Genomic DNA, 27,014 nt, shown 5'->3' with positions numbered 1-27,014 from the left:
AAATATAGCCTGTGCTGGTAGAAACACAGAGAAGGACTGTTTGGAATGAAAATCTGGTCACAGGAAAACTCTTTGTGGAGGCAGATCTTCCTCAAAGTTAGCCCCTCACAGACGTTTAACATCAAAATCCACACACAAATAAGATATCAAAACAAAATTTCTTTTGAAGATTCTCCCTTGACTTCAGGGTTAAGGGACCTTGTGAAGAAGGGAAGGCTGGGCGATCCTTTCTGCTGTGCTCAGTGTACAAATGCCTCATGCTATTGACAGCCTTGCTTCTTTAATTTATGGCAAAAAAGCTTGCAGGAAAATATTCCAACATCTTGGAATATTAATGCAATGTGTTCCAACAATTTTAATATTAATATCAAAGCCCTGCTACTGCTGCTAGCATGTCACATGTGCTGACTGGACAGCTTATAATGTGTTATATGGAAGACCATGTGCATCCTAACATGGTGTTCACCTCATCTGCCACTTTGCTCATGGTTTATTATGCAATAGTGGTGCTGGAGGTGCATACCATGTATTATAGGCTACATGACAGGTCAATGTAATAAACAAATTGTTCCTAACACCTATGTGCTTTGAAAACTTATTCCTGACTCTTGCATGCTTGTCACCAAGAATAGATATGAGTATCCCATTCTCCATATAATTAGGCAGAAAGCTAAAAATCTTACAAAGAGATGCAAAACTAGAGCATACATGATACCTTGCTCTCTTATATAATGTGAAAAAGGTTATTAACAAGGAACTCAAATGAACTCAAAACATGATACCACAGTAAACCGACCTTTGCAAAGTGTTGTTACGAAGGCACTCCATCTCACACTCTGGCTGCTTTTCTGCTTAAAACAGCCTCACTCTGTATGTGATTTCTACTGTTCCCTCTCTTGCTGCATTTGAGCATCTTACACTGTTTCATGAATTTATGCTAACAATCCCTCTCTCTATGAAAAAGTTGCTACCACCCCCTGTGACAGATATGTAATTCAGGCACAAAGACAGAGAGATTCTTCAAATCCATGTAAATATTAAAAGCTGTATATAGGTGCTCAGCTGGTTTTCATCAGCTCAGTAAGCATCTGTCAGTGACTTGAGGCAACTACATGATCAGGTACTCTGGATTTGATGTGGATAGGCTCCAGATCCTATCTGTCCTGGCAGCACGGAGCAAAGCAGTGAACCAGACCTCCTGAACTCTGGCCAGTGCCCTCCAACACAGCTGGTCTTCCTTTCCCTCTTTGTTTTCACCCTCTAACGAAGTTCTTCTTCTATTAGTATCTACCCTGTGTCACAACTAAACAAGTGCATTTCAGTATTCCTGTTACTTATTTGCAAATTTAGTCATTGTGAAGGCTTGCTTAAAATTCTAGTGTGGCTAACCCCAAAATTGCCCTAGTAGATGCCTTAGAGGTATACATGCTCTAGCAAAAAAAAACCCAAACCAACCTATAAATAAGGGAATAAGAGACTATCACTGCTGTTTAATTTGCTTCCTCTCTTTTATTAAAATAAAACCAAAAACATTGATGTAAGAAAATATATCAAAAGCACCTCATTGGAAACAAACCCCTGAAAATACCAAACACATGTAACATTTGGTTCTTGATCAGAAAAGATTATATGTATCAGCTGATCCTTCCACAAGTCAGGACATATAACATTTGATGTTTACATTTGGAAAATGCAGTGTAATCTTACAACTTGTTTTTTAAAATTCTGGAAGAATATGCTGTTGACATTTGTCATAAAGCACCATAATAGGGACTGTAAAGCTGCACTTTAGCATGCCATTTTCCTTGTCCCTCTGCAGGTGTGATATACTGTACCTGCAGCCTCAAGAAGTCAAGATTCCTTGGGATGTTCTTGCCTTGGAGATTTCGTCAAGTAGATCTTCTTACTGACATCTGAACCCAGGGTGACCTTGGACCACGCGGACATGCTAGAATTTCACACGACTCATCTCTGTAGGTATTATATAGTCTGAAGCCAAAATATCAGGGGAATTTGTTGTCCTATAAATGTAGACCTGTATTTTGCAATAAATACTTAGATGAGGACTAGCTCTGTCACATAGCACAGCCCCTCTGCCTGCCAGAGGGCAGGCAGCTGCCTGGGTGCTAATGATCTCCCCCACATTCAACCAGCATATCATGCCCTGGTTATCTGACATATGAACAAGTAGGGATTAGATTAATTACCATAAATGTCTTTTCATAACACATACTTTTTAAAGGATTTATTTAATAACAGATAACAGATGGGAAAATACACTTGTCACACACTGTAAAAAATAAAATAATTCATCACTAAGTGTATTACTTTTGTTAGCTTGTAGTTTTTCTGTCATCTGTGGCTACATTTCAATACTGGCTCAATTTCTGCTCAGAGACTGTTTTCCTTATGATTATTTAAATTAATTGATAATTTTAAGCACCACTAGAGGGCACAGAATTATAACAGTATTTCCTAATGGATCACAAAAAGCACATCAGGATCTGGAGTTCAGTAATGTTCCTAGTTTATTGGCTCAATCCTCAGTTTAAAGGCTCAGTCCTATCAACAGTGATGCACATGTACTGCCGTGAGCTGTGCCACTGCCCACCCCTAGCAATTAAACGAAGCTCAAGGGTGAGTGCTCATGGGACACAGGCCTGGCTGAGCGAGCTGGACCATGTGCTCTCAGTTGAAGTTTGGCTTTCAGGAATTTGAGTCCTAACCCTAAAATATTTTACTCAAGTGACTAAGGCCACTAGAGTTTAAATCTAAGCATGGTTCTGGAAGAGTGGCTGATGGTAAAGGCATCTTCAGCTGTAAATGAGTACATAGGGATGAGAAAAATGAAGACTATAAACACTTGCATACATCAAACCAGGGAAATGCAAACAAGTAGAAAATGAAGGATTAACTAACTCAATTTACAATTCAAAGAAAGAAGAGGAGATATGTGCCACTGGAAAGCTTAAATATTAATGGATTTCTGTGGATAGTTGTATCAACTACTTAACATCTGTTTTGACATGTGTGCTGTTTCTGCCATCCCTTATCAGGAGTGTGAGTGGCCATTATGGTTCACATGTTACAAAGTTCCTGTCTGAAGTTGTGTGTGGTGAAGACAGGAAAAAGTTTAGGCTCTTCGTTCAAAGACATCTGATTGAATTGCATTGGACACGTTGTAGCAATGAATTAGTACCGCTGGTGGGCCCATGTTGCATTAGTAGGGGCACAAGTCAATGCTCACTGTCAGAATATGAGATCTGTCTCACAGCTGCTTCTTTTCTGGGAGTTGAATATGGTATGTTAACCAAAGCTTGAGAGTCTGGCCTCTAGCTAGCCAGCACAAGGAAAAAAAACCCAAAAATTAATTTCTGAATGCTACTATTGAATTTCGCTTAACATTAGCATCCACATCACTGTTTTTCATTAACCCTTCAGGAATTAGTGTCACATTTTCACATCGTGGTGCTCAGGCTGCAAAACCAGTGTCACGCAGCTACTTTTCGTGAAGTGGGTGCAGAAGTTCCGGGCGGCGGCTTGTCCTGTCCCCCGGGCATCGTCCCCGGGGCACGGCGGGCACTACCGAGCTCCGGCCCGGGAGCGGCACGGGCGGCGGCGAGCTGCGGGGGTAGTGCTGGGAGATGGCCGGGGGTCGCCCGCCGAGCACGGGCGATAACTTACGGGCAAAACGGGCGCGGTGCGGCCGCCGGGCGGGCAGCACGGTGCGGCCGCGCCTGCGGGTGCCGGGGTGGGTGGTGTTTTTTTCCGCAAGCTCACCTTGATGCGGCGGGGCGTAAAAAGGCACCGCGCTCGGCAGGGGGAGCATCGCTGTCTCGGCGCAGCGCGGGCACCGAGCGGCGGCACCGCTGCGCTCCGGCCGCACCGGCGGGGGCCGGAGCTGACGGGAGCCGCGGGGAAGCCGGCAGGGAGGGCAGGCCCGCTCTGTCCCTGGGATCTGCTGTCTGGCCGCCGCACGAGGCCGGGACACGGCGGAAGAGCCGGAGCGGGGTGCCGGGCCGCGCCGCCCCCTCGGGGGGACACCCGGCGGTTCGTCTGCGCTGCCCCGCCCGGGCCGGCCGCGCTCCCCGCCCGCAGTGGGGTCCCGCCGCCGGCCGATCCTCCCCCGCGCCGCCGCCGGGACTTACGGCAGTTTTGTTACTTTCTCGGACTTACATGGACATTTCCCCGGAGCGCGCGTAGCCCGCGGGAGCAGCGTCCCGCCAGCCGCTCGCCGCCCGCCGCGCCGCGGGCACCGCCGCCGTCTCTGCCGCTCGCAGCCCGGGACGCGAAGGCGCCCGGCGGCGCGGCCCCCGCCCGCCCCCACCGGCCCGCCTGCCTCGCCGACTTTCTCCGCCGCTCGGAGCGAGAGCAACAGCTTGCCCGGCCCGGCCGAGCCGAACGACGCGGGAGGCAGCGAGGGAGCGAGCGGGCACCAGCGAACCGCGGCCTCTCCGCCGGAGCCGCGAGGAGCTGCCCTCCCTCCCTCCGCCCCGTCCCGGGCCGCGGAGCCACGCCGGGCGGCGCTGCGGGGGCCGGCGGCGGGGCGCCGCAGCCCGGGAGGAGAGCGCGCCCGGGGGGGCGCCCGCTCCCTCGCCGGGGCCCCCGCGAAGCTGCCGCAGGCCGGCCCGCCGCGCCGGGCGCCCAAAGTGGCCCGCGTCCCCGCGCCCCGCGGGCGCCGCCCGGAGACCCTCGGCCCCCGCTGCCTCTTGCGGGCTGCCGCCGCGGGGTGCCTGGCCGCCGCCGCCCGCGCCCTGCTCCGCCGCGGCCCCGGCGCCCGCTCCGGCGCCCGGGGTGATGCCATGCCCCGCAACCACGGCGGCGGGGAGGAGGGCGGCTCCGCGGGGCTCTGGGTGAAGAGCGGCGCGGCAGCGGGCATGAAGGATGTGGAGTCGGGCCGGGGCAGGGCGCTGACGAGCTCGGCGGCCCGCGGCGACGGCCTGCTGCTCCTGGGCACCGGCGGCGCGGCCGCCCCCGCCGGGCTGCGGGAGGGCCGCCGCGGGAAGCACGGCGCCCGCATGAGCCTGCTGGGGAAGCCGCTGTCGTACAGCAGTGGACCGAGCTGCCGCAGGAACGCCAAGTACCGCCGGCTGCAGAACTACCTGTACAACGTGCTGGAGCGGCCCCGCGGATGGGCCTTCGTCTATCACGCCTTCGTGTGAGTACCGACCTGCTCCCCTCCCCTCCTGTCCCGTCCTGTCCTTTCCCGACCCCTCCCGTCCGTTCCACGGGGTGCCGCCCGCACCTGTCCCGGGCAGAGCCCAGCCGCACCGCGCGGCGCCTACATCCCCTCCCGCCCCTCCGGGCATCACTCCGCGCCGGGCCACGGGGAGGACAAGTACCCCGCGAGTCGCGCCGAAAGTGCCCGGGAGGCGTCAGCGGAGGCGGGGGAGCCGCTGCCACCTGCGGCGCGGCTCTCCGCGGGCGGCGGAAAATCCCGCGCGCCCCTAGGTGGGAGGTGATGGGGGGAAGGCTCGGTTCACTCGGCAGAGAACCGCGGGGCAGCACACGCTCGCTGGTCTCCCGGGCGCCCGAGGCAACGGGTTTGCGCGGGTGGAGACTGCGCGGCGCTCCCCCTGATGCCGCACGCCAGCCTCGAGTTTAGACGGAGCGAGAGGTGCCGGCGGCTGCCGGGTGCCCCCCGCGACGGCGGGGCGGTGTGTGTCCTGCCGAGCGGAAACGGAGCGCTGCGCGGTTTGAAAAGTTACCGCCGCGGAGCCGCAGCGCTCGGTTCTGCCTCCAGCGTGTTTTCCGGGCGCGCCTGGTCCCCGCCTCGCAGGGAGCGCGGGTGACGGCGCTTTCCCACGCGTGTGCTCGCCGCGGGATGCTGCGCCCCAGGTGCGCCCGAGGCAGGGGAGAGCGAGCGGCCACCGCGCCGGCAGCTTCTCCGCCGGTGCCTGCCGCTGCTGAGCTTTTGATCTTAGCAAGAGATGGCTCCTGTCGCCCTCATTTTGAAAAAACCCGTGACAGAAATACATGTTCCGTGGCATCGCTCAGTGGAGAGCGGTATTGTCACCGCGCTGAGAAACTTATGCTGCTTTAACTTCAAGAGGCTTGCCCGGGACACCTGTGCGAGGGGACCTGTGGCTGTCACTGCTTGCAGTGTCCTTGGGGTCAGCCATGTTTCTCGGTTCATTAGCAAGTCTCTATTTTTAGGGATTTTGGTAATATTCAAGGGAAAGGCCCTACTCAAAATCCTTTTGGATGGCTGAGCAAAAACACTGACTGCTGTCTGGCATGGACTCGTGACAATGGATCATATTCCTAGGTGAAAACATGATCAATTACAGAGGAAGGAAATTAGGCATTACTGTATTGGGGATATAAAACAAGGTATTGCTATGTCTGACTTCAGGAAATGTATCATAAGTGAATCAGAATATTTAACTGATATGCTGTAAGTAACTGTATTTGTTCCATGATAGTCATGGAAATCAAGCTAGTGGTTGCAGCTGCTTTGCTAAAAAAGCAACTGTTCTGTAAAAGCTGTTTGACAGCATGAAGAGTGCTCCTCTCCCAGCACTAGGGGAACTCCCAAATCCTACTTTAATAGCAGCTTTTCTAAGTAAAAAAGCACTTTGCCAAACATGGCAGTCTGATTAATAAGATACTTTTTGGATAGATTCATTTAGTAGATCACAATTACTATAGATAGCAAGCAGTAGAAATATGCTTAATGTTATATATTATTCTGCAAAAGGATTTTAGTCCACTTAGAGGATCTTCCCATTCTTTCTGTTTTACTCTGAAAATCAATTCTTACACCCAAAATTTTTTCTTGGAGGGCATTTATTTGGTACATTTTACTGTCTGGGTTCCTACAGGTGTTATCCTATGGCCTAGATGGATGTAAATTAGTCTTGCGACAATCACCAAAATATGTACTACGAATCATTTTACTGCAGTGCCTGAAGTCGCCATACAGAATCCACAAATTATAGTTTTGCTCCTTTTTGTTGCAGTTCATGATGAAAATCTTAAAAACCAGAGAAGTTCAAGTTGGAAATATGATTGACAAGTTTAAATCTAAAAAAAAAAAAAAAAAAAAGAAGGTAGTAAATTTTCAAACGGGATGGAATCATGACACAGCAGCACTGTAAACAACAAGGAAGATTGCCAGCTGCGTTTAGATAATTGCCTGCATAGAAAGAGTGCCAGTTTTAATTTTTAATTGCAAATGGCAATTTTGGCAGATGTAATGCCAACATTACATCTTTTATCTGAGCAGATCTGGGTGAAAGAGCTTGAAACATTACTATAGTGTAAAACACCTAGTAATAATATTACCTTTAAGGATCTGTCACTGATAGAGTGTTTAAGGTGTATTTGAACTTCCATTGGATTTCAGTTTGACAGTTATCGTTATTGCCAGTCTATAAATTATTTCAACATATTTGTAGATTTCTGACTTAATCACAGTCGGATAATAAGATAATATTTTTGGTGTTTCAGGCTCATTTTTTTTTCAGCCACCTGATCAAATATAGTGGCGTCTTGGAAAACAGACTCTCTTATAGAATTAAAACCCAAAACATAATAAAAAACCTCAACTATTTGAAAAAATAAAAGTCTTGAGACAAGTAGCTTAGAGTTGCAAAGACATTACAAAGTACGTGGATGAGATGTCTGCTTCTACAACTGCTAAGCTATTCTTGACTGCAGTGGAGCCCGTTATAGCTCTGTACTATTTCTGGTACAGGAATGGGCTATCTGGGGTGAGACCTTTTGGGTAGATCATTGGTCTCCTGAAACATCACTCTGATATTCAGGTTGAAGTAATGCAAGGGTGGTTACAGAGTCTTGGTTTAAAGGCTTTGATCTAGCAGTTTGTTTAGATTTGTGTATTTGTTTTTCTCAGGAAGAAGTAGGGAATTGAAGATTTGTTATAAATAAGAAATCATTCCTGCAGTGATATTTTCATTTATCATTTCCATAGGGTAAAACACTTCAGAGCTGAGACGTATGTCCAGTTTGCTCTTCTTTTTTCTTTTTTGCCCTTTCAAATAAGATAAAAATAGGCCATTGACCTAAGAAATGAGTGTTGTGAGCTACATTCAGAATTTAGTTGATTCGTTTATTTGTAAATACAAGCTTGCCAAATTATAGAAAAGACAGCTATTCTGCAAACCTCTGCAACTAGGGGAAGAAGTTACTCTTGAGCAAAGGCCTTTGATTTCAGTAAAGTTGTGCTGGAGAGCAGAGCCATAATTTACATGTTTCTTGACTCACTCCTTTTTTGTGCACCTCAGTAGTTCTTTACACAGAAAGTCCTATTAAAATTTAAGATATTTCCTGCAAGTTTTTGAAAACCTTCTTTTCAGATACCACAGTTTTCTGCTCTTAATCATTCAGGGGCTCCAAAATATGAACACTTATAAAATCAGAAAAGAACATTCATACCATTTGTGCGTAATGAGTCAGTAACTTAAACTCCTGCTAGTAAAATATTTATGCCACACCACATCACCTACACATGGAGCCATGTGCATATTTAACGCGTGTGCTTACATTAAATGGCTGTGATACTGTAACTTTTCAAAAGCCTTGTCTTGGGGTGTCATAGGATTTCTTTTTGTTACTGCTGTTGCAGTTTATTGTGGGTTGTTTGGTGTCATAAAAATGTACAGCCACTGCCTTAGAAAGATCAAAGGGGAATTCCAGATTTGTTGCAAATTTAATGCTGGGTTTCATCTTCAGTTATCGTAAGAAGTTTTTATTATTTTTGTTCTTAATTGACATTCTGAAAATGTGATGGCATGAGATGTTCAGAAAAAAAATACTGCTTTTTGATACTGTTTATACTGGTACGATGTAATTAGTAGCATAAGTTTCCTAATTTAACATGTTGGATTTATTTCAGGAATACTAAAGTTTCTTTTTCTTACTGACTTCTTTGTAATATATTCCATGCAAAAGTCTTTAACATTTCTTGTGGGGATGTCCTTCTCTTTACAAAGCTACCAGCTTTTGCTCTGGAAGCTTCTGGATCCTAAATCACACATCTGGATGTGCTCACAGGGGCAGTAGCACTTTGCATGACCTGTATTGATAGGTTTTCATGGGCATCCTCCATTGGCCACTGCAGAAGATAAGATACAGTGTTAGTTGAATTGCAAGAGCCTGAAAGATATTATTCTTGTCTTTTGCGTTATTGATGGAAAAAGACTGAAAAATTATTTCTGGAAAAAGCTAATGATGCCATCAAAGATTTAACTAGCTATTTTAGCTTTCCTGATCTGCCGGAAAGGATATAGCTTAGTAATGATCAGGATGGCTATTGAACAGCAGGTGAGCTAACAGAGCTGCATCACACCATGCCCTTTGTATAATTATGGAGGTTCCATATTCTGATTAGAAAACCAATAATGTGCCACAGCCAAAGGACTTGCTTTTTCGGATACTATTGAAAGTAGGAGAAATTATTTTATCACTTTATTTTCTCCATTTTATGACATCTAATGAACTAGTTTCAGGTGCTCTGTGAGTGGCTCTACAGCTTTCATCTTTTCAAGCACAAATTCAGAGTCAGGATCTGGTGCTGTTAGGGTAATGATATATTGCTATATGTTTGTAAAAACAAATAACATGATATTTACAATTAACATATAATAGGATTGACAACATAAACATGTAGCAAATAAAATCTGATTAGGTAAGGAGGTAAAAATTTAAAACTCTTTAAAGGTATCACCCAAACTTTAGTAGGCATTTTCTTCCAGGGACAATGAATGATAGTAGATATTTAGATGCACTTCAGTATAAATCTGCAGTGATTTGCTGCATTTGAAGCAGTCTGTGATTCTATACATGTGCATATTTCTCACCTACACCTTGTTTTGAAGGAACCTTAGGAAGTTACCCAGTCCAGCTGGGAGATACACTCCTCCCAGTTGTGTGAGATGGTGCTGTCTCTAGATAGGTGTTAAATTTCACTGGATGGAGGTCCCACCACATTGCTGAGTAACCTGCAGGTTTGCAACACTTGCCTGTTGGAAAAAGAAGGGGTTTGACATGGGGAGGGAAGAATGGAAGAGCCACCCTGAGCCTCCAAAGTGACAGTTTATGGTCATTGTCCCATTATACGTGTTCTGTCACTGCTAAGATTTTGGCTTCTTTATCATTGTGATTTCCCTTCAAGTAGATGCAGGCTGCCACTAAGTCACCTGTTAGATCACCCTTCTGTCAGACCAAACATGCTCATCTCCATCAACTGCTTCAAGTAAGACAAAAGCTCAAGGCTCCTGAGTATCCTGGTGGCTCTCCAGCATCTCCTCTGTCTTCTGCCCATCCTCGTTCAGCTGGGAAGGAGCACAGGTGGCTGCCATAGTGTGAGGCCATGCTGACTAGAGAAGACTTTCTTCAGCCTGCCAGCTTCTCTGCCACTCTTCTAATGTAGGTGCTTGCTGCTTGCCTTATTTCTGCCGAGAGCATGCTGTTGGCTTCCTCAGCCTGCTGTGTCCACGGAAACGCCCTTTTTGCTGGGCCTGCCACCCAAACAGTGGGTTCCCAGTCTGAATGGATAAGTGGAATTATATAATACTGGTCATGTCCAGTATTTTCTTGTACTATCTCAATCACTATGTACTGACCAGAGGGCGGAGATGTAACAATCTTTCAACCCACCTGCTCTTGCTTTGTGATTGGCAGAGGAGATTAAATGCTCAGCCGGGCTTCATTCCTCCTCTTTCCTGGTGTTGTTCATGGATAGCAGTCTTCTCCTGGAACCCTGTCATGGGCACTAAATATCATCTAGCTTCTTTTTTTCACTTGGTTTTTTGTTGATTTTTTTTGATTGGTTGGTTGGTTGGTTTGTTGGAGAGCTATTGTCCACCTCAGGATTTTCAGCAGATAAGTATCAGGAATGTTTATGCTTAGCTTAGTAAAATAGTTTCACATTTAATTTTTGAGGCTTGATCTACTACTAAATTTTCTCATTTGTACTGGCCCTACTTTCTGACTCAAGGCTAATGATCCAGGGGAAACAGCTGATTTGCCATAAAAATTAAAATTGATCCACAGCCTTCTACAAAGAAGACTACAAAAGGCATTCTTTGAGAAAGAGTCACCAAGACCTGGATCAGGGAAAGTTCGTGCATGTGGACTTTCTTCTATTTGTCGTAAGGTTTATTTCTCAAATGGGATTAGGAATTGTGTTTAGGAAGGTAGATAGTGTCTTACATTAGTATTTGGGTTTCAAATAAATATACAGACTTTGCAAGCAGAATCATCCTCCTCTTAGAGCATGAAATGAGTTAAGAGGTTTTTTTATAATTATCTTTTTGCTGTAATTTTTTCTCCATATGCAAAACCCCTGCAATTAGCATTGTATGTGGGGATGAGACACCTATTTCAGGTCTGTTTTTCTTGGTGTGCCAGTTTTTGGCATGGCATTTCTTGTCTTTCTTATTGAATGTCTTGTATGATGTGGGGGCTCTTGGGGAACTTTTCATGGTCTCATATGATGAAAGAACTTGCCCACAATTACAGATTTATTCCAAGGGATGGTATATGAATTTCTAGTATGGCATTAAATACGTGTTCTCAAAGGAGTGGTGGTTTTAGTGAATTAAAGAAAGAATTTTTAAAGATTTTAATTGTGTCTGAGAGAATGTTTGTGTGACAGATTTTCAAAGTAGATCCTAGACAGTATCTTAATGATCTAGACACCTTTTCTCACCTCAATAAATTTTAAATTTCTGTGTTGTTCAACTTCTTAAATCAAAACTAGGTCATGATATAATTCAGACTTGATGGTCTTTCCATGCTCCAAGTTTAACTGTATTTTTAATAGCTATTCACCCTGTTTTACTTTTGTAGCTTAATTAAGTTTCCTGAATTGGATGAAAGCACAATTGAACTCATATTTTGCAATAATTTCAAATAATTTGTAGCATCAAATGGAATGCCAATGATTATTCAATTAATAATCGTGATTTCCCTATTCATGAGAATAAGCATAATTTATATACTTAACAATGCTCATAAAAATGCAGAAAAGTTTTTCATAAATGTTTCAGTAGAAAGGAAAAGCACACAGTTTTTTACTTTATTAATCTTCTTTTTATGGAGAAAATATATAGAAGGAAAACCTTTAATCCTAGACAATGTAAACTACTGACAGTGCAAATAAATCTCACTGGGGTAAGGTAGTTATTTCTTACTAATTCAAAGGTAAAACTTATTTGCCAAGTGTTTAACATTCTTATATGGTTCATATTTTCATTAACATGTCTGTTGAAAATTAATGAAATTTGCAACTAATCTTAAGTGAAGCAAAGGTGAGTCTTCTGCTCACAGGTAGAAAAGATAGAGTAAGGAACATGAATAATACTATCTAACAAAAATCTTTAATATGTATACATGGTAGACATAATTTACTGTATTATTCTTAATGAGGCAGATATTTATTTCACAATAAATGTTGCTTTTTCTCATTACAAACCATTACACAATGCCCCATGCATTCTTGGCTATTTTAATTAATGCTGGTACACTGAGAGTCACTTGTAAATATGTTACATAAACCATGTTGATTTGGGGGAAAATCGCAATTTTTTTTCCTTTCTTGTTTTCTCTGCAACATTTTTTATTTATTTTTATAAGTTGGTTTTACACATTTCCTGTAAGGGAGCAGATGTACATTACCCAAAGGATTGCCACCTCAGGTCAGTTAAGGTAGAAAATTCATGAACTGTACAGTTTATCAATTGCAAAATAATACTAAGGAGTTGCCCTTTTATGTGCAAAACCCCCCTTCCTTTAAAGATATTAATTAAAAGTTCAAAGGCTGTCTTATAGGTCAGCTGCACCTAATCAAGAAATATTTTCAATTTTCTGTTGAGCATTAGATTTATCTTGTGATAGCTATCTGAGTTGCAGTGTAATTGCATTACAGGAAGCTCAGCAAAACATTCATCATTTTGGGCACTGAAGTGTAGTCTCAGACTGTGTCTTCTGCTTGAAAGACTATGTGATTATTTCTTAATATATATGGTTTGGTCCAGTGATTCAGAGGTGGACACAGTCCTCCAGCCAGACATATCTGAAATTTTATCTTTGGGCTTCATCCAAGAAAGCCTTAAACATAAATGTGTGTGTTTTCCTTAACAGAGATGGACATAAATATGTCTCTTAGCATTTTCTTGAAGAGTGAATAATTTCAAAGGCATGAAGTACCTGCAGCTTCCTTTCATTATTCTATTGTGCATTCGGTGGGTAATTCTTTTTTTTCTCCCCACTTGTATAGAACGAAGTTTAACAAATGAATCATGCTTTTAAACTGATTAGAAATAATGAAGAAAGGAAGTTCAGTACCTGCCCACGTCTTGATTTAAGCAATATATTCCTGTTTGTCTTGGCTTCCTTCTTGCTTTGAGCCTCCGTAGTTTGACCAAGCGAAGATATTAATGCCTTTTGAGATTTCTGTAGAGTTTTAATTCTTTTATTATAGTCAAACCTGATACCATATGGAAGGAACAGACTGGTGCCAGGAGTCAAATATGACCAAACCAAGAGAATAAAAACTTTATGCTTTGAGAAAAAATAATGCTACTGAACACATTCAGATACCTCCTGTTTCACTTGTGTCATAGATTAGAACACTTGCACACACTCTTGAGGTCATTCAGTCAGAAATAGCATCTAACTTCTCCTAGGACATTAAGTTTAATTGCTTTATGTGGCCTAAGCTCATCCATAACTGTGGTATCTGAGAATTACCCATTAGAAGCAAATGCACAAATCTTTCCCTTCAAAAGGAAAAGACTTCCTTTCTCCCATGACAGGAGTGTGCTTCAGAGTAACTGCTGGGACCTTTTGGAATATGCATGAGAGTCCCGACATACTTGAGAGGGTCTTTTGTGGGAAAATCAGGATGAAATATTGGTTTTGATGCATTTCTGTAGATAGTGGGGATGGAGGGCCACTGATCCTTGGCAGTGAGTTTGAAAATGTGTGCTAATCTCTCTGAGAGAAAAGTCTATATCAGTAACTGCATCTTTTTTAATGGTGAAACTGTCCTGTCATAGGAGAAATGACAGGTGATGGCTCAGTCAAAGCTGGTGTGATGAGGCTGGCGTGGTATCCACACTACTGCCAGGCTGGTAAGCAGGTGATGTCCTCTTCCCATCAGGTGGCCCAACACTGGACAAGAGGAATTGCCATGTTTCCAGAAAATCACACAGCAAATTCATCAGCTTGAAAAACTCTTTTTACATCCAAGAAAGTTATGCTGACTGAGGTTAGAAGAAGTCTCTAAATCCATTAGGAGGAAAGAAGTCTGTTTTTCTGTTTTCATCTCTCTGCAGTTGATACTTATCTGCAGTCAGGTTTATTCACATGTACCAGAAGAAGCATTGCCACAGCAAGGAGCACAGTCTTGCTCTTTGCAGCTCTGTGCAAAAGGATCTGTATAGATGACAGGAAGTGTAAAGCCGTCTGTGAATGAGCTACTGGCAGGTATCTGTGCAACAGCGAGGGAGGAAGGAAGAGCCTGTGCATGCAGTGGGAGGGTTTTTTTAGACCTGTCTCTCAGAGCCTTCTGAATGTAGTTGTGAGGATTTTGAAGCATGGAATCATAGAATGATTTAGGTTGGAAAAGGCGTTTAAGATCACAAAGTCCAGCCGTAAATCTAACGCTGCCAAATCCCCCACAAAACTGTCCCTGAGTTCTATATCTGCCACAGGTCTTTTAAATACCTCTAGGGATGGGAACTCAACCACTTCCCTGAGCAGCCTGTTCCAATGCTTGACAGTACCTTCTGTGAAGAAATTGTTCCTAATATCCAATCTAACCCTCCCCTGGCACATCTTGTGGCCACTTCCTCTTGTCTTATTGCTTCTTACCTGGAAGAGGAGACTTCCACCTTGCTTCAACATCCTTTCTCATGCTTTTGGCCACACCTACTCTTGTTCACTAGAATAATAGAATGTTGCTTCCTCGAGGAGGTTCCATTACACTTCAAGTGCAGCTGTGGTTAGTTGCAGTAAGTATACATGCTCTCAAGTGATTTATTCAGCTTTTGGTTGTTGAATCTGTGCAGGTTTCTCTCTGATATGTCCCAACTGCATTTGCAAACTGAATATGAAGCAGAATTTAGACAAACAGCTTTGCTTATGTATGGGGGTGTTGTAAATTTTTATGTAATACAATTTGCTCAAGCAGACATATTTCTTTCACCTTAAGCTTAGAAAAAAGAGATTTCATTTGGTGGTTGGACATACTGTCTGGAAAGAAGTTATCCTTCCTCAAAGGTCACACTGACTGCTGACTAAACTCGTAATTTGTCTTTGCAAATAATCTGTTTGCTGGGTGGGGTATTGAAGTTGACAGATTATTGTAGGATACAATGAGACAGATGATGGTCCTGAATTACAAATACTTTTGGAAGAAATTTTGATTTTCATGCTGAAAATGCTTGTAGACATACTTTTTACTGGTGTTATTAATAGATTTAGGCATTTACAGAGTAATTACTAGAAACCTTCAAACTGAGCATTGATAAATGCTCTGTCTTTCCTTCAGGAATGATGGCAAAAACTCATCTGAAATAGAGAGATTTTATAAAGCTTCTGAAGTTATACTTGAGAAATTCTTCTATGGAGAGAGGAAGGCCTAATCTGAAATCTTCAATGCTCCTACATTTTGTGTGGACACTCTGCATGAGATTTTGCTGCTTGGAGATATTACATGGGGAGAGATATGCTGAGAGCATTTGTGGCATTGCAGAGGCAAAAGAAGTTTTTTGGTGGGAGTAAAACCATTGAGGGGAAGGAGAATTTATGAATGTCTACTTGACTGTTACAGTACTTGACTGATACTTCTTTTACCTTTTTTCTGTAGAGAGAAATCTGAAGCAACAGTGAGTCAATTTACTGGATTTATATATAAATAAAACATGGTATTGACCTTCACATTTTTCTTCCAGTAAGGTCTCAACCCTGTATGCAGATCTGAGGATATAATCCGTAATATCACAACATGAAAATTTTGCTCACCACCTGATTGTGTTCCTGATTGCTTTTCCTTTGGTAAATATTCATGTGAATCTTGCTGAAGCTGAGCCTCAGCTAGTTTATTCCCATTTGGCTCCACTCTTTGCTGGAGCTTTTTAGCTACTCTGACAGGTCATTTCATGGGAAGGGCTGCAGCTGGACAGCAAGATGCAGTCTGGTCTCTGACCTCCAGCATGGCCACATCTACCGTTGGAGGAAAACCTGGGGAGAAGTGTCTGAAATACCTTTTGGTATTCAGAAACTCAGTGAGAAATGCAGTCCTTGGGGACTTCTTCTGCAGGAAGGGATTCAGTCAGTCTTACTCTTGTCCAGGGAATTTTTCCTTGAAACCATAGCTGAGTTAATAATACTCATGAAATATAAAAGACATCTAAAAGTATAATGATATTAGATTAAATGTTTTTATTGCTGCTGTTCATTAATGGGAGAGCTGGAGCTGAAGTGACTGTACCAAAATGAGCACAATACCACACCAGTAAGTGTCAGAACAGAAGTATTTTACTTGGAAAGATCCTTTGTATGATTTTTCTCTCCAGGATTTTTTCATATGCCCATATCTGTAAATTATCTCAGCACAATGAAAGGTCATGGCATTTTTTTGGCATGCCTTTATCACCTGTTTTAGGAGTTAACTAATAAATTATATAATGTATAGTGACTGAAAACTCAGATAGGTTAAGATAAAACAGCGACATTTCAGATATGATCTATATCTGGAAAATAAAATTTTCTAGCAAAGTCCTCAGTTATTTAAGAAATACGATTTTATGAAATTTTGATTGTGTTTTTCAGGCTTATTAATCCATGACAAAGTTGTATTCTTTTCTGTCCTAAGTGTAAATCTGTGAAGTAAGACTTAAATGAAAATGATCCTGGCTGAAAATGCGAACAGTTGTAAAGATTTAGAAGTAATTTACAGAAGAGTCATTTAATAGGTCTGAAGTGCATTTTGGTTTTGGAAATGGGATCAGTGTATTAGGGAGTCCCATTCATCTCCCAGTCTATATTTAGCATCCTGCAGTGAGCCAGCGGCTGCCTTCATCACAGCCCAGCGTGTATCACAGTCATGCCTTACAGCCCCACAGGGTATCTGCTGTAGTCAGGATTTTGAGAGAGCTCAGTAATAAAGTTCTGTGCTTCGGCCTTGTCTTTAAACGTGAGGCACACTGTAATGGATATGTGACCTTGGCAGGTTATGCTGTTCCAAGCATGGATCTGTGGAATAATTTCGAGCTGAGGGCTGCCTTCCCTACCTCTAGAGGGTGTGCAGGTGGTGGCAACAAATCACTACACATACAGTTGATGCTGTTTTCTGGCAGGAGAATAAAGTTGTTACCTTGCAGTGCAGCCCTGGGAATTGCTGATTACATGTTCTAAAAAACCGTTAGCATGTTAATTTGATTAAAAACTGTAATTAATGAAGAATGGAATTAACTAGAAAATTGTTAGAATGCCTTGTGAAAATGATGGCACACAGAAATACAGTTCTGGAGGATGTCGTTTACTAATCTGCAAATTTCTTTCATGTAACAAATATATAATATACAAGTTCATGTTTAAATAACCCAAGTATTTAAATAACCCTGCATTTTTCTAAATCACTGCAGACAAGAGTTGTCACTGTCTTTTATTCAGTATGGTAACCCAGACATCATTGTTGAGATGGACCTTCATGATTCCTAGCATGATTTCTGTCCACCTGATATCTCAAAGGTATGACTTATCTGTCACCACAGCTCAAATTGTTGTGCAAACTCTTAATATTTTGGTTCTTACAGATAGCCTCCTTCTGTCTGGACTCAGCAGTGTACTCTGTGCTCATCCCTGTGGCTGTACGACCCCTGCTCCCTCCTTTTCTGGGGAGAAAGTTATTTCTCTTAGCTTTCAATTGCTGTAAAAAGTGCTCTGGCGGGTTAATTTCTAAAATTACATATATAAGTGAATAATAAAACCAGAAAGTCAACTTTTCGTGATTCAGTAAGTGGAAGGAAACACCAAATGGAACTGCTGGGTCTGACAGCCTCAGCAGCATATGAATGAATTGCTGCTCATATAGTAATAAACTACTGACAGCAGTAGACTAACATGGGTGCATTTCTAACTTACTGCAACTGAACCCAACCTCAGTAAACCTGTAACGAAATCTGTGATGAGTTTTTTCCCCGTAATTTTTTGAAAGTGACATTTATTTTGGCAGATGCTGAACTGTTGCATTAGCTGGAAATTTCACTGTATAACAATTTCATGAAGATTAATTATCACATGGTTGATGAGAGTCTCTTTCGTGCATTATTGTTCTTTGTCTGAAGGTCCTGAGTTAGAGAAATTGATGACTGGTGGAAGAACAAGCAGAATGGCAACACAGATTCTCAGCACGTGGCAGGGGAAACTAGGATGCAGATGAATTATTAGTACTAAAAATACACCTAGTTTTACAATTTTCTCTGGAAGTAGGAGCTAAAATAAATGCCAGATTAAGTTGCTGATAGAGACTGGTAAGAATATGGGGAAAACACTCAATGGGATACCATAGAAGAGCATAATGAAATCAGTCTCATGGGTTCCTTGAAACAGGTCACTGTCAAAATCTCAGGAGCTGACAGTCTTTGAGAAAGGTACACATGAATTGGAGTAGTTTGCTCATTTTCAGGTATGTTTTTAGGGAGCTGCTTCTCTCAAAACCCGCTTCTACATCTGTGTACTTTTGCCGTCTCTAGCAGGGAATGAGGGTGGACTTAATGCTCTTGAGATAGTTTAACTAATTTCAGTTGACTATATTGCTGTGATATCATCACTGTGTCTTTTTGGGACATTCCACCAAACCTCTAAAACTGTGTATAAATTTTGTGAAAATTCTCCAAAAACAGGAGTGAAAAAGAGTATTTTTGCTCACAGCCTTGGATGAAACAGCAATCCAGATTGTTGCAACTAAGTGCCTTAAATATTTTTTCTATCTTACAAACTAACATCTGGATGACAGGTGTTTAAAATTGATACATATCAAGGTAGATAGATGTCTAGATTGGCTGAGTTCACTGTGCTTGCTGTTTCAGTTCTGCATTGGATCATTCAATACACTGCGTTTATTAAAACAAACTTTTGTCTTCCCCAAAGACATAGCAAATAAAACTGTCAGCTCTTGTATCCCGTGGGGAAAAAAGAAAACCAAAATCACAAAAAACGCCCAACAAAACCCACTGGATTTTTTTTTTTTCTTTTCTTCATGTGGAGAAGTCACATCAAACTTTTGAGTCTGAAGTGTTTCTAGATTCTTTTTCCAAAGGAAAGGTGAAAAAAGATTCTTTTTCTTCTTTGCATGTATCAGGTGGTTTCTAATATACCACTCAAAATTAAGACATAGGACTTCCATTTGAGGGCTTTTTAGCTACTCTGCCAGTCAATTTTTTCTTTTGCTTGTGCCCAGTTGGTTTCCTAAAGGACTAATGATCTTTTTCTTACCTCTGTGCTATCTGATTAACTTAAGTTGTCCCTCAGAGGACCAAGGAACTGGGACCAAAAGGCTTACTAATGGTCACCCTTGTAAGAGGATCCCATGGATGTGCTGAGGGTTAAAAGAGCGCAGCTTTTAGCACTGTGCTTTATTTCCTTTGAAATTTCAGCACCATGCTGACATTTACCACACACTGTTTTGGCTTTCAGAAAACTCTCTGATGCATTCAAGCATGTAGATATTTATAAATACTTATATATGTATATATAAAAGTGCTGATATGCATTGCTGTGTCCATTAACAAAAGCAGAGAACATTATTTATATTTTGTTGAGTCCAACTCTAGTGCTTTTGGATAAAGAAGCCTTTAGCAGGTACAAACGGGAGGCCAAATTCTAAAGCTGTTTACTAGCCATTAATTCCAGGCTCAGTCCAGAAGCTCTTGCTCAAGCAAAATGCCAGTAAAGTAATTGGATGCTTTATCTTCTTGTTCTTGAATTTTGTAAGAGCACTGTGTAATTTTTTAAAAACTGCCCAGGTTTCTATCAACACCATGTCATCTTGTCTTGTGCAGCCTCAGGAGTGACTGCTTGTGCAGTGTGAACTGTGGTGTATGAGATGTTAAATCACCTACAGCTGCAGTGTACCACAGTACGCTTTAGACAATGTTTTTACATTTTTGCTTTAATCATTTGCAGTGAGTAACAGAGACTGTAAGTGGCAAAATACTTTGTCTTGAAAAGTAGCCATTGAAATACTGCTACAAAAGTAACCATAGAGTTTGGAAGATTATGTGGTACAAAATAACCTGTTTTGCTACATAGTTTTATTAATTTCTGAAAATTATTTTCTTTTGCAGGCATGGAGATCTGGATATGTTTCTAATGTAAAATAAACAGGAAATATTTCAGTTGTTCAAATAGCTCTTAAACATATTTTAGTTTAATAGCTGATTGTATATTATGTTCGCATCCTTTGTGCAAAGCAGTGTTTAAGAGCAGAGTTTGCTCCATAATGAACATAGATGTTCCTTATATTATTAATCTAAAAACCCGTGTGTATTAGTATAAGGCTGTTGGTGTTAAGTTGCCCCATTGCTTGGAACCTATTGCTACATGACTTGACACATAGCTGTCAACTAAAAGAACTCCTTGCAATTCCAACTTAAGACTTATCACTTCCCATTTAGAAAATGACCTTACAAGTTAGTCAAGTGACTGGACTGCTATGGAACAGCAGCTGTTAGTGGAAAGTTCTCAAAATTGGCATGGATCACTTACCAGTCTCTCCTTTAATTGCTTTCATCATTGCTTGTGTATGCAGTGCTTATCAATCACTAATTGCTTTATCAGACCATTCTCTAATGGTTAGGATTAATTTTTAGCTTTTAAGCAGAAAATATCTGAAGATTAATCTACTGGTTTATTTTGTGCATTTTCTAGCAACTTTGTGTAAATTGCTAAGTATTAATAACACCCTCGAGGCATGAAAACAAATACCATAACATTCTCATGATGAAATATATTTTCTTCTGAAATCTCTGGGACCATATCTGGTCCAGCTGATTTACATGACTTGTCTGCATAGTGTTGTGAAAGAGGAAAATAAAACAGCTCAGCTGCACCTGCTGTCTTCAAGATGTTTCTGAGTGAGCAGTCCTAGACAGGCATGGGGTTTTTTAGGGTCATCTCTCTGGTCCATTGCCCACCTGTCCTGCAAAATACAGTGCCCAATCTCATCATTTTAGCTTAAGGTGAATGACAAATTCTTAGCATGAGCTGCTACTTAAGCCTGGTTTTGTACCAGTTCTATGTTTATCAGTCATTTAAGAAATTAAACCTGGCTGGAACATTGTCTACAGAGAGGTATGATCATCAAATGACAAAACCTTGCATTTATAAAGGTTTAAAAAGGTGGTAGTTAACAGCTGGTAATTAAAGATGCCACTGCTTTAGTGCACTTACCCTCATTTGTTGCTTAAGCCTCTTCTGTAATATTCAGTATGGAATAGCTGGTCCTCTGACTCAAATTGTGTAAAGTCAGAGTTGTGAAGATACTCTCAGTGGTACTGGGTACAAATATACTTTGAAACTGTTTCCTGTTGTGGAGTTCTTCCTTGCAGTGTGCTGTATGCTAATACGTTACAACTTGCAACTTGCAGTGTTTTATTGCTTAATTTAAGCATAGTTTGCATTTCTTATGGTTTGATTGGTTGGCAAGGCATGCAGAAATTCTGAGTCAGATGCACCTATTTCTGGATGGCCAATATAATTAGGTGCAGCCCTGAAGCAACATGTTTTGTGCAACTTTCCAGGCACACAAAATGCAGAAATACAAGGCAGGGTTTAAAAATTGTTTGGAAAAAATTAGTGCCATTTAACTTTGAGTTATGATTGTATTTTTTCTGATGAGCTTCTTCATAATTATGAGATTGTGCTTTTTATTTTTTCCTTCCTGCTTTCTTTTTTGTTTTTTTTTCCTTTTAATAATTGTAACGTTGATAGATATGAAATATGCCAGATGGACATTCCTGGAAATGTCAGTGTCCTATATAACCTTGGAGTAGATATGTAGAACCAGCATTGTCATTAAACTCCACAAATTTCAGTTTTTCTGTAGCCTTGTCCTGGGACATTGCTGTTGAAAGGGAGTTTTGTTTCTATAGCTTGTGTAGACTGGTTTGCATGATTATCCTGCTAAAAAGCGTGTTGATTAGTGGTACTGCACTTGGGTGCATGGTGCAGATTAAAAACAGGACTGAAACCAGCAGCTTCTCCCAGGAGTTATTCACTGCTGTTAATTTTTGGCTCCTAAAAATTTGGTTTGATTTTGTTACTAGGAGAGGAAAGCAGTTTGACTATAATTGTCTCACTTAAATGGAAAAGTATCCAAAAAAAGTTTCTGTATGTTTGAAGACTAAGATTCTGTTAAACAGATAGTTTTTAACTGTATCAAACATGATTAAGTGCCTAATTGTTTGTGTGTAAATAACGGAGTAAAATCTGTATGGGTAGTAATTTAGTATTGGTTTTCCTGAAATACGAGAAATCTATCTATTCCCAGAGCACAAAATCACATTCATCCATTTATTGAAAATATTGCTCCTAAGAGATATGTGTAGAATTTAAAGGCATAAGGAAAAAAAACATTTAATATGCACTTTTTAAAAGAAACTCAGAATCCACTTTTAGTCTTCTTTAGATTTGTTTTTTGAGGTCTGCCCCAGTTTTATTTGCTTCGTTCGAGAGCTGCTGTCCCACATCAGTTACCCTTGGCTGAGTGCAGATGTGGTTTTCTCTGGGAGCTTCCAGTAAACACTTACCAAGGCGTGGCTATGTGTGAAACCAGGCTTGCTGTTTGGTGCTTTCAAGCTGCTGGCCTGATGGTGTTCTGGAAGTCACTTCAAATCTGGGTAGTCAGTCTAGTCTGTAGTGATATGAATGCTAGGTTTGGTTCACTGTGTTTTCACAGTTATGGTTAGGCTTTTTCCTGGTTGTGTATATTCACTTATCTATTTTTTTTTAATAGAGGGTCTTTTGTGTCTTGTTTATTTGTCCTACTAAAAATCCTGTGCATGTGGGGTTTTTTTCTGTAAAACCTTCCCTTATAATTAAAAAGACTCCATTTAAAATATACATATAGCAAAATTGTGCTAAATAGTTGGCTAGAATATTCAGTTTCTTTTATTCAATATACATATTGTAATCCAATTAAGTAGATAATAACAGTAAATGCATTCCCTAAAATTCCAGTAAATAACGTAGACAACATCTTGGATTTCCAAGAGAAGAAAAATGAAGTGACATTGGAGACACAGGGAGTAGAAAAATAAAGCCAAAGCTGAAATTTGGGGAAATTACTGTGTCATTTCTTGGTTTATTTTCAAAAATTCAGGAGATAATATTTATAAAAATATAATTCTAAAACCCATGTGCTATTGTTTTTAAAAATTAATATTGATGTGAATGAACATTTATCCCTTGCTCTATAGCTTTCAAAACTTTGAAATTTCTCTTATGTTTGAAGCTTCTCTTTCCTTTCTATGATGTTTTTTTCTTTTACCCTAGCAGCAATAGACTGGGTAGGTGTGACAGTGCAAGGGGAGCATGTTTAGCTGTTATTTAATGTATGTGCTGGGTTATTCCTCATGCTAAATGCATCCGGAAGCACCATCAAGTGAATCAGTTCCAGCAAATTGCAGACTCACCTTTAGGTGGACTCTAGAGCTTTTGTGCATAAGTATATGTGTACAAACATCCTGATCTTGAGGTGAAATGATGGGGGCTTTCCTGTTTCCACATCACTGAGGGCTAACTTGCCTCAGAGGTGACATGCTGCATCTGTTTTAACTTGTGGCCGTGGATCTCTTCTGGGCATCAAGTGATAGTCCTTACACATATGCTTTGGGGTTTTTTACCAAACTGTCCAAAAGAATGAGACAACAGTTTTGCAGCCCATCAGAGTGGTATGTTTTTAGCACAAGATTTAAATCACATGTTTATGACCTGTTAAGTGAACCAGTTCTGTGGCCACTTCATCCATCTGGTGTCATTTTCCCCAAAAATGAGGGGTTGTGGGAGCAAACTGTCCCTGAAGACAAAGAGCAAAACAGAGCTGGAGGCTGAACAGCTGAAGTGTCCAGGAGTGTGGTGCCCAAGGCCTCTTCCTGGCCACCTTGCCTTTAGCAGTATAGGCACACCCAAAACTCCACAGACCATGGTGTGGAAGGGGCCATTGGCAGTCAAAGGTGATAGAGACAATATTCTTTGTCTTGTGAAAATGCGGGCTTTAAAAAATTCCCTCTCAAATTGCAGCAAAACTTGGTGCCCACTGTTTTCTAAATCAAATGTAAAAATATGTCTTAGATAAATACTGTGCTTCAGTGTTAGCCCTTTCATATAACTTTTTAATACACTGATCCTTACTTCACTAAGAGGATTTCCTCACCAGAAATCAAAGTGCTTTGCAGACTTCTCAGCATTCCTGTGAAGCAGAAATAAAATCAATAATTTCCTTTGAGGAAAGTTTGGATGCTTTTGAATCAGTATGTTTTTTCAGGAGACATATTTACTAAAAATTCCCAACCAGCCATTCTCTCTTTTCCACTTTGCCCCTTTTCTCTGCAGATGACTGAAATGTGGAAAGGAGGTGAGACTCCCGCTAGAGATTTTTTTGTTGCATTTTTCATGAGGAGTTCACAGAGGGGATACTCTGAGATGAGCTTCTTCCCTCTGCTTGGTGCTTTAGGACGCACAATTCACTATTACAAGTACAAAGTAGAGTTGGAGAGCTGAAGGAAAGAATGGTGAGAGAGGGTGCAAGTACTGCTGAATACTGGTTGAAAGTATTAGAAGCTGTTAGCAGAGTTTGGCAAGCTTAACTCTGGCTTTATCTTTAATGTATCTACTTCTACCCCTCCAGAAAAGAAATTGTGTGAAAAAGCTGGTGACTCTCTCTGGGCTGGCTTCTGAAACTTGATAAGCAAGGGTGCTCTGCCTTAAAACCAGAGAAGTTGTATGTGTAAGCATGTATCTCACCCTTTCTTACTCAGACTCTGTGTCTTTAGTACCACTTTCAGTTGGAATCTTAGTGTTTTCTGGGGCATCTGCTGTAAGGGAGCCAAGGACCATGCAGCAGTGCCTGTTGCAGAGCTGATATCCACAGCCTGCTGCCTGCAGCACGTAACTTGGAGAAGTTACACACACTGAAGAGACTCACTTTGGCCTTTGTACTTATCAAGGACACAGGTCTAATCCCTTTTGACTGCAAACATGGCTCTGTACTGTGGAATGATTAATACTTGAAAACCTTTAATGAACCAGCTGCATTGTCATTGTGTCATTGTCAAAACCTTCTCCTTTTGTCCCACTAGAGATGCAGACACGTCAAAAGAATCCAACTAAAAGGAGATGTTTGTCCTTCCTATAGAATCACAGCATCTTAGAATAGTTTGGATTGGAAGGGGCCTTTAGAGATCATTTAGTCCAATGGCCCTGCAGTGACATCTTCAGGGACATCTTCAGCTAGATCAGGTTGCTCAGAGAACCTGGCCTTGAATGTTTCCAGGGATGGGACATCTCCCACCTCTTTGGGCAAGCCTTATATTTTTTGCTTCATTTTTCCTGAAGTCTTGTAAATGTCTGTAATATTTTAGTAGTGTGTTTATCTCCCAGCACATTAAAGAAAGGTGAGTGACTCCCTTCATATGTATTTCTTCATCTTTACTTATGATTTTTCTACCTTGATATGTTTTTTAAAGCCCTCTAATCAAAAGTGAACAGTTCAGGTATCAAATGCAGCATTTGTGGACTTTATATGAATGTTCAAAATGTCTGGACTAATAAGTAATGCATGTAGTGGTACTTTTGTGTTTGGTAGTAAGATACAGCATTTTAACCTCTTTATTTTTATCAGTGCCTCAAATACTTTTAAGACAAAGAAATACTTTTAAGATGCTACTAATCAGAGGATAATTCAAAGCAAAGTTTCTGCAAGTTAGAAATATTCTTCAGGTTGTTTAACATTTCACAACTCCTGGTTGAGTGAATGCAAATGAAGCAAGCCAGTAATTGAAGACAAGGTGATGTTATGCACTGGTGTTTCTTCTTTTAAATTTGGCTTGAGGCGTAAAATAACAGCTTGAGAAGCCAGTACAACAACCACTAACTTTTATGATTCATTTAATGTAGTCACCGTTTTGAGCATGAAGGGGCTTTTTGAAGCTATGCTCTTGATAGAAAAAAAATATTAATAGAAAAAATATGCCCTTAAATGTGCCTATGTTTTCCTGGCAGGTGCTGCTGCCAGGAGTATTGAGGATTTCTTAGATCAGGAAAACAACCTAAAAACTGTAGCATTTTTTTATGTTATGCTATGAAATACCAAACAAGTGTCATTCAGCATAGAGTTCTGGGAAAGTAGTGCATGTGTTTGGTAGTTTCTGCTATTCCTAACTTTACTGATCTCGGTTAATAATTGTTTCTAGAGAGAAACCACAAGGAAGTGTAGCAGGAATCTGTTGATCATCCTGCATGTGCAATTGCAAGGAACACAGATGGGTGATGACTCTGTACCTCTTTGCTTCTGACTCCTGCCCACCAATCTGTCCTGCTGTCTGTCTGCCTCCTCAGGTCCCTGTGCTTCAGTTTGCCATTTGCCATCTGTATTTGCTTAGTGGACCTCTCTTGAGGCAAGCTAAAGGGAAGCCCACTGAGCAGAAACACCCATGAATTTGGTAGCAGGATCTTTGGAGATCCTACCACATTCCCACTGACTTTTTCAAAATTACTTAAAAGATTCTACACTTAATATTTCTCCTCATAAAATTAGGAATTGAAAAATATTTTAATTTTTTTAATTGCTATGGGAATTTTTATGTCCACTCCAGATCTTGAATATCTTGTAGTTTAAATAAACATCTAAATGTTTTGTTTGAAATAAAAATATGCAACATGCTAGAAACTAATTGACCCAGACCATTTCCATAGTTTCTGTGTTTGGTCTGTGAGGAATGTTTGCTGTGGGGTTGCTGGGATCTACTTAATAACCT

The 27,014-nt window shown here is 41.4% G+C and overlaps 1 protein-coding gene and 1 long non-coding RNA gene across 4 annotated transcripts in view; one reads left to right on the top strand and one right to left on the bottom strand.

Annotated features, from left to right (window-relative positions):
* The first annotated feature begins 3,907 nt into the window (after nucleotides 1-3,907).
* Nucleotides 3,908-27,014, top strand: part of KCNQ5 (potassium voltage-gated channel subfamily Q member 5) — a 280,213-nt gene continuing 257,106 nt past the window's right edge. For all 3 annotated transcript variants that reach the window (XM_085056505.1, XM_085056504.1, XM_085056503.1), the window contains exon 1: nucleotides 3,908-5,158. In XM_085056505.1, the coding sequence (XP_084912631.1) occupies nucleotides 4,803-5,158 (356 nt within the window). In that variant the 5' untranslated portion in view covers nucleotides 3,908-4,802. The remainder of the gene's footprint in view (nucleotides 5,159-27,014) is intronic.
* On the bottom strand, nucleotides 20,971-21,602 carry LOC146440126 (uncharacterized). Its single transcript, XR_014851042.1, has 2 exons — nucleotides 21,430-21,602; nucleotides 20,971-21,178 (listed from the first exon to the last, which is right to left on the bottom strand). It is a non-coding gene; the product is annotated as an uncharacterized LOC146440126 (long non-coding RNA).

This window comes from Lichenostomus cassidix, chromosome 3, assembly GCF_008360975.1.
Source record: "Lichenostomus cassidix isolate B80296 chromosome 3, HeHo_3.0, whole genome shotgun sequence".
Taxonomy (NCBI): domain Eukaryota; kingdom Metazoa; phylum Chordata; class Aves; order Passeriformes; family Meliphagidae; genus Lichenostomus; species Lichenostomus cassidix.
The sequence above is the reverse complement of the archived record's forward strand: the minus strand, read 5'-3'. Positions and strand labels throughout refer to the sequence as shown.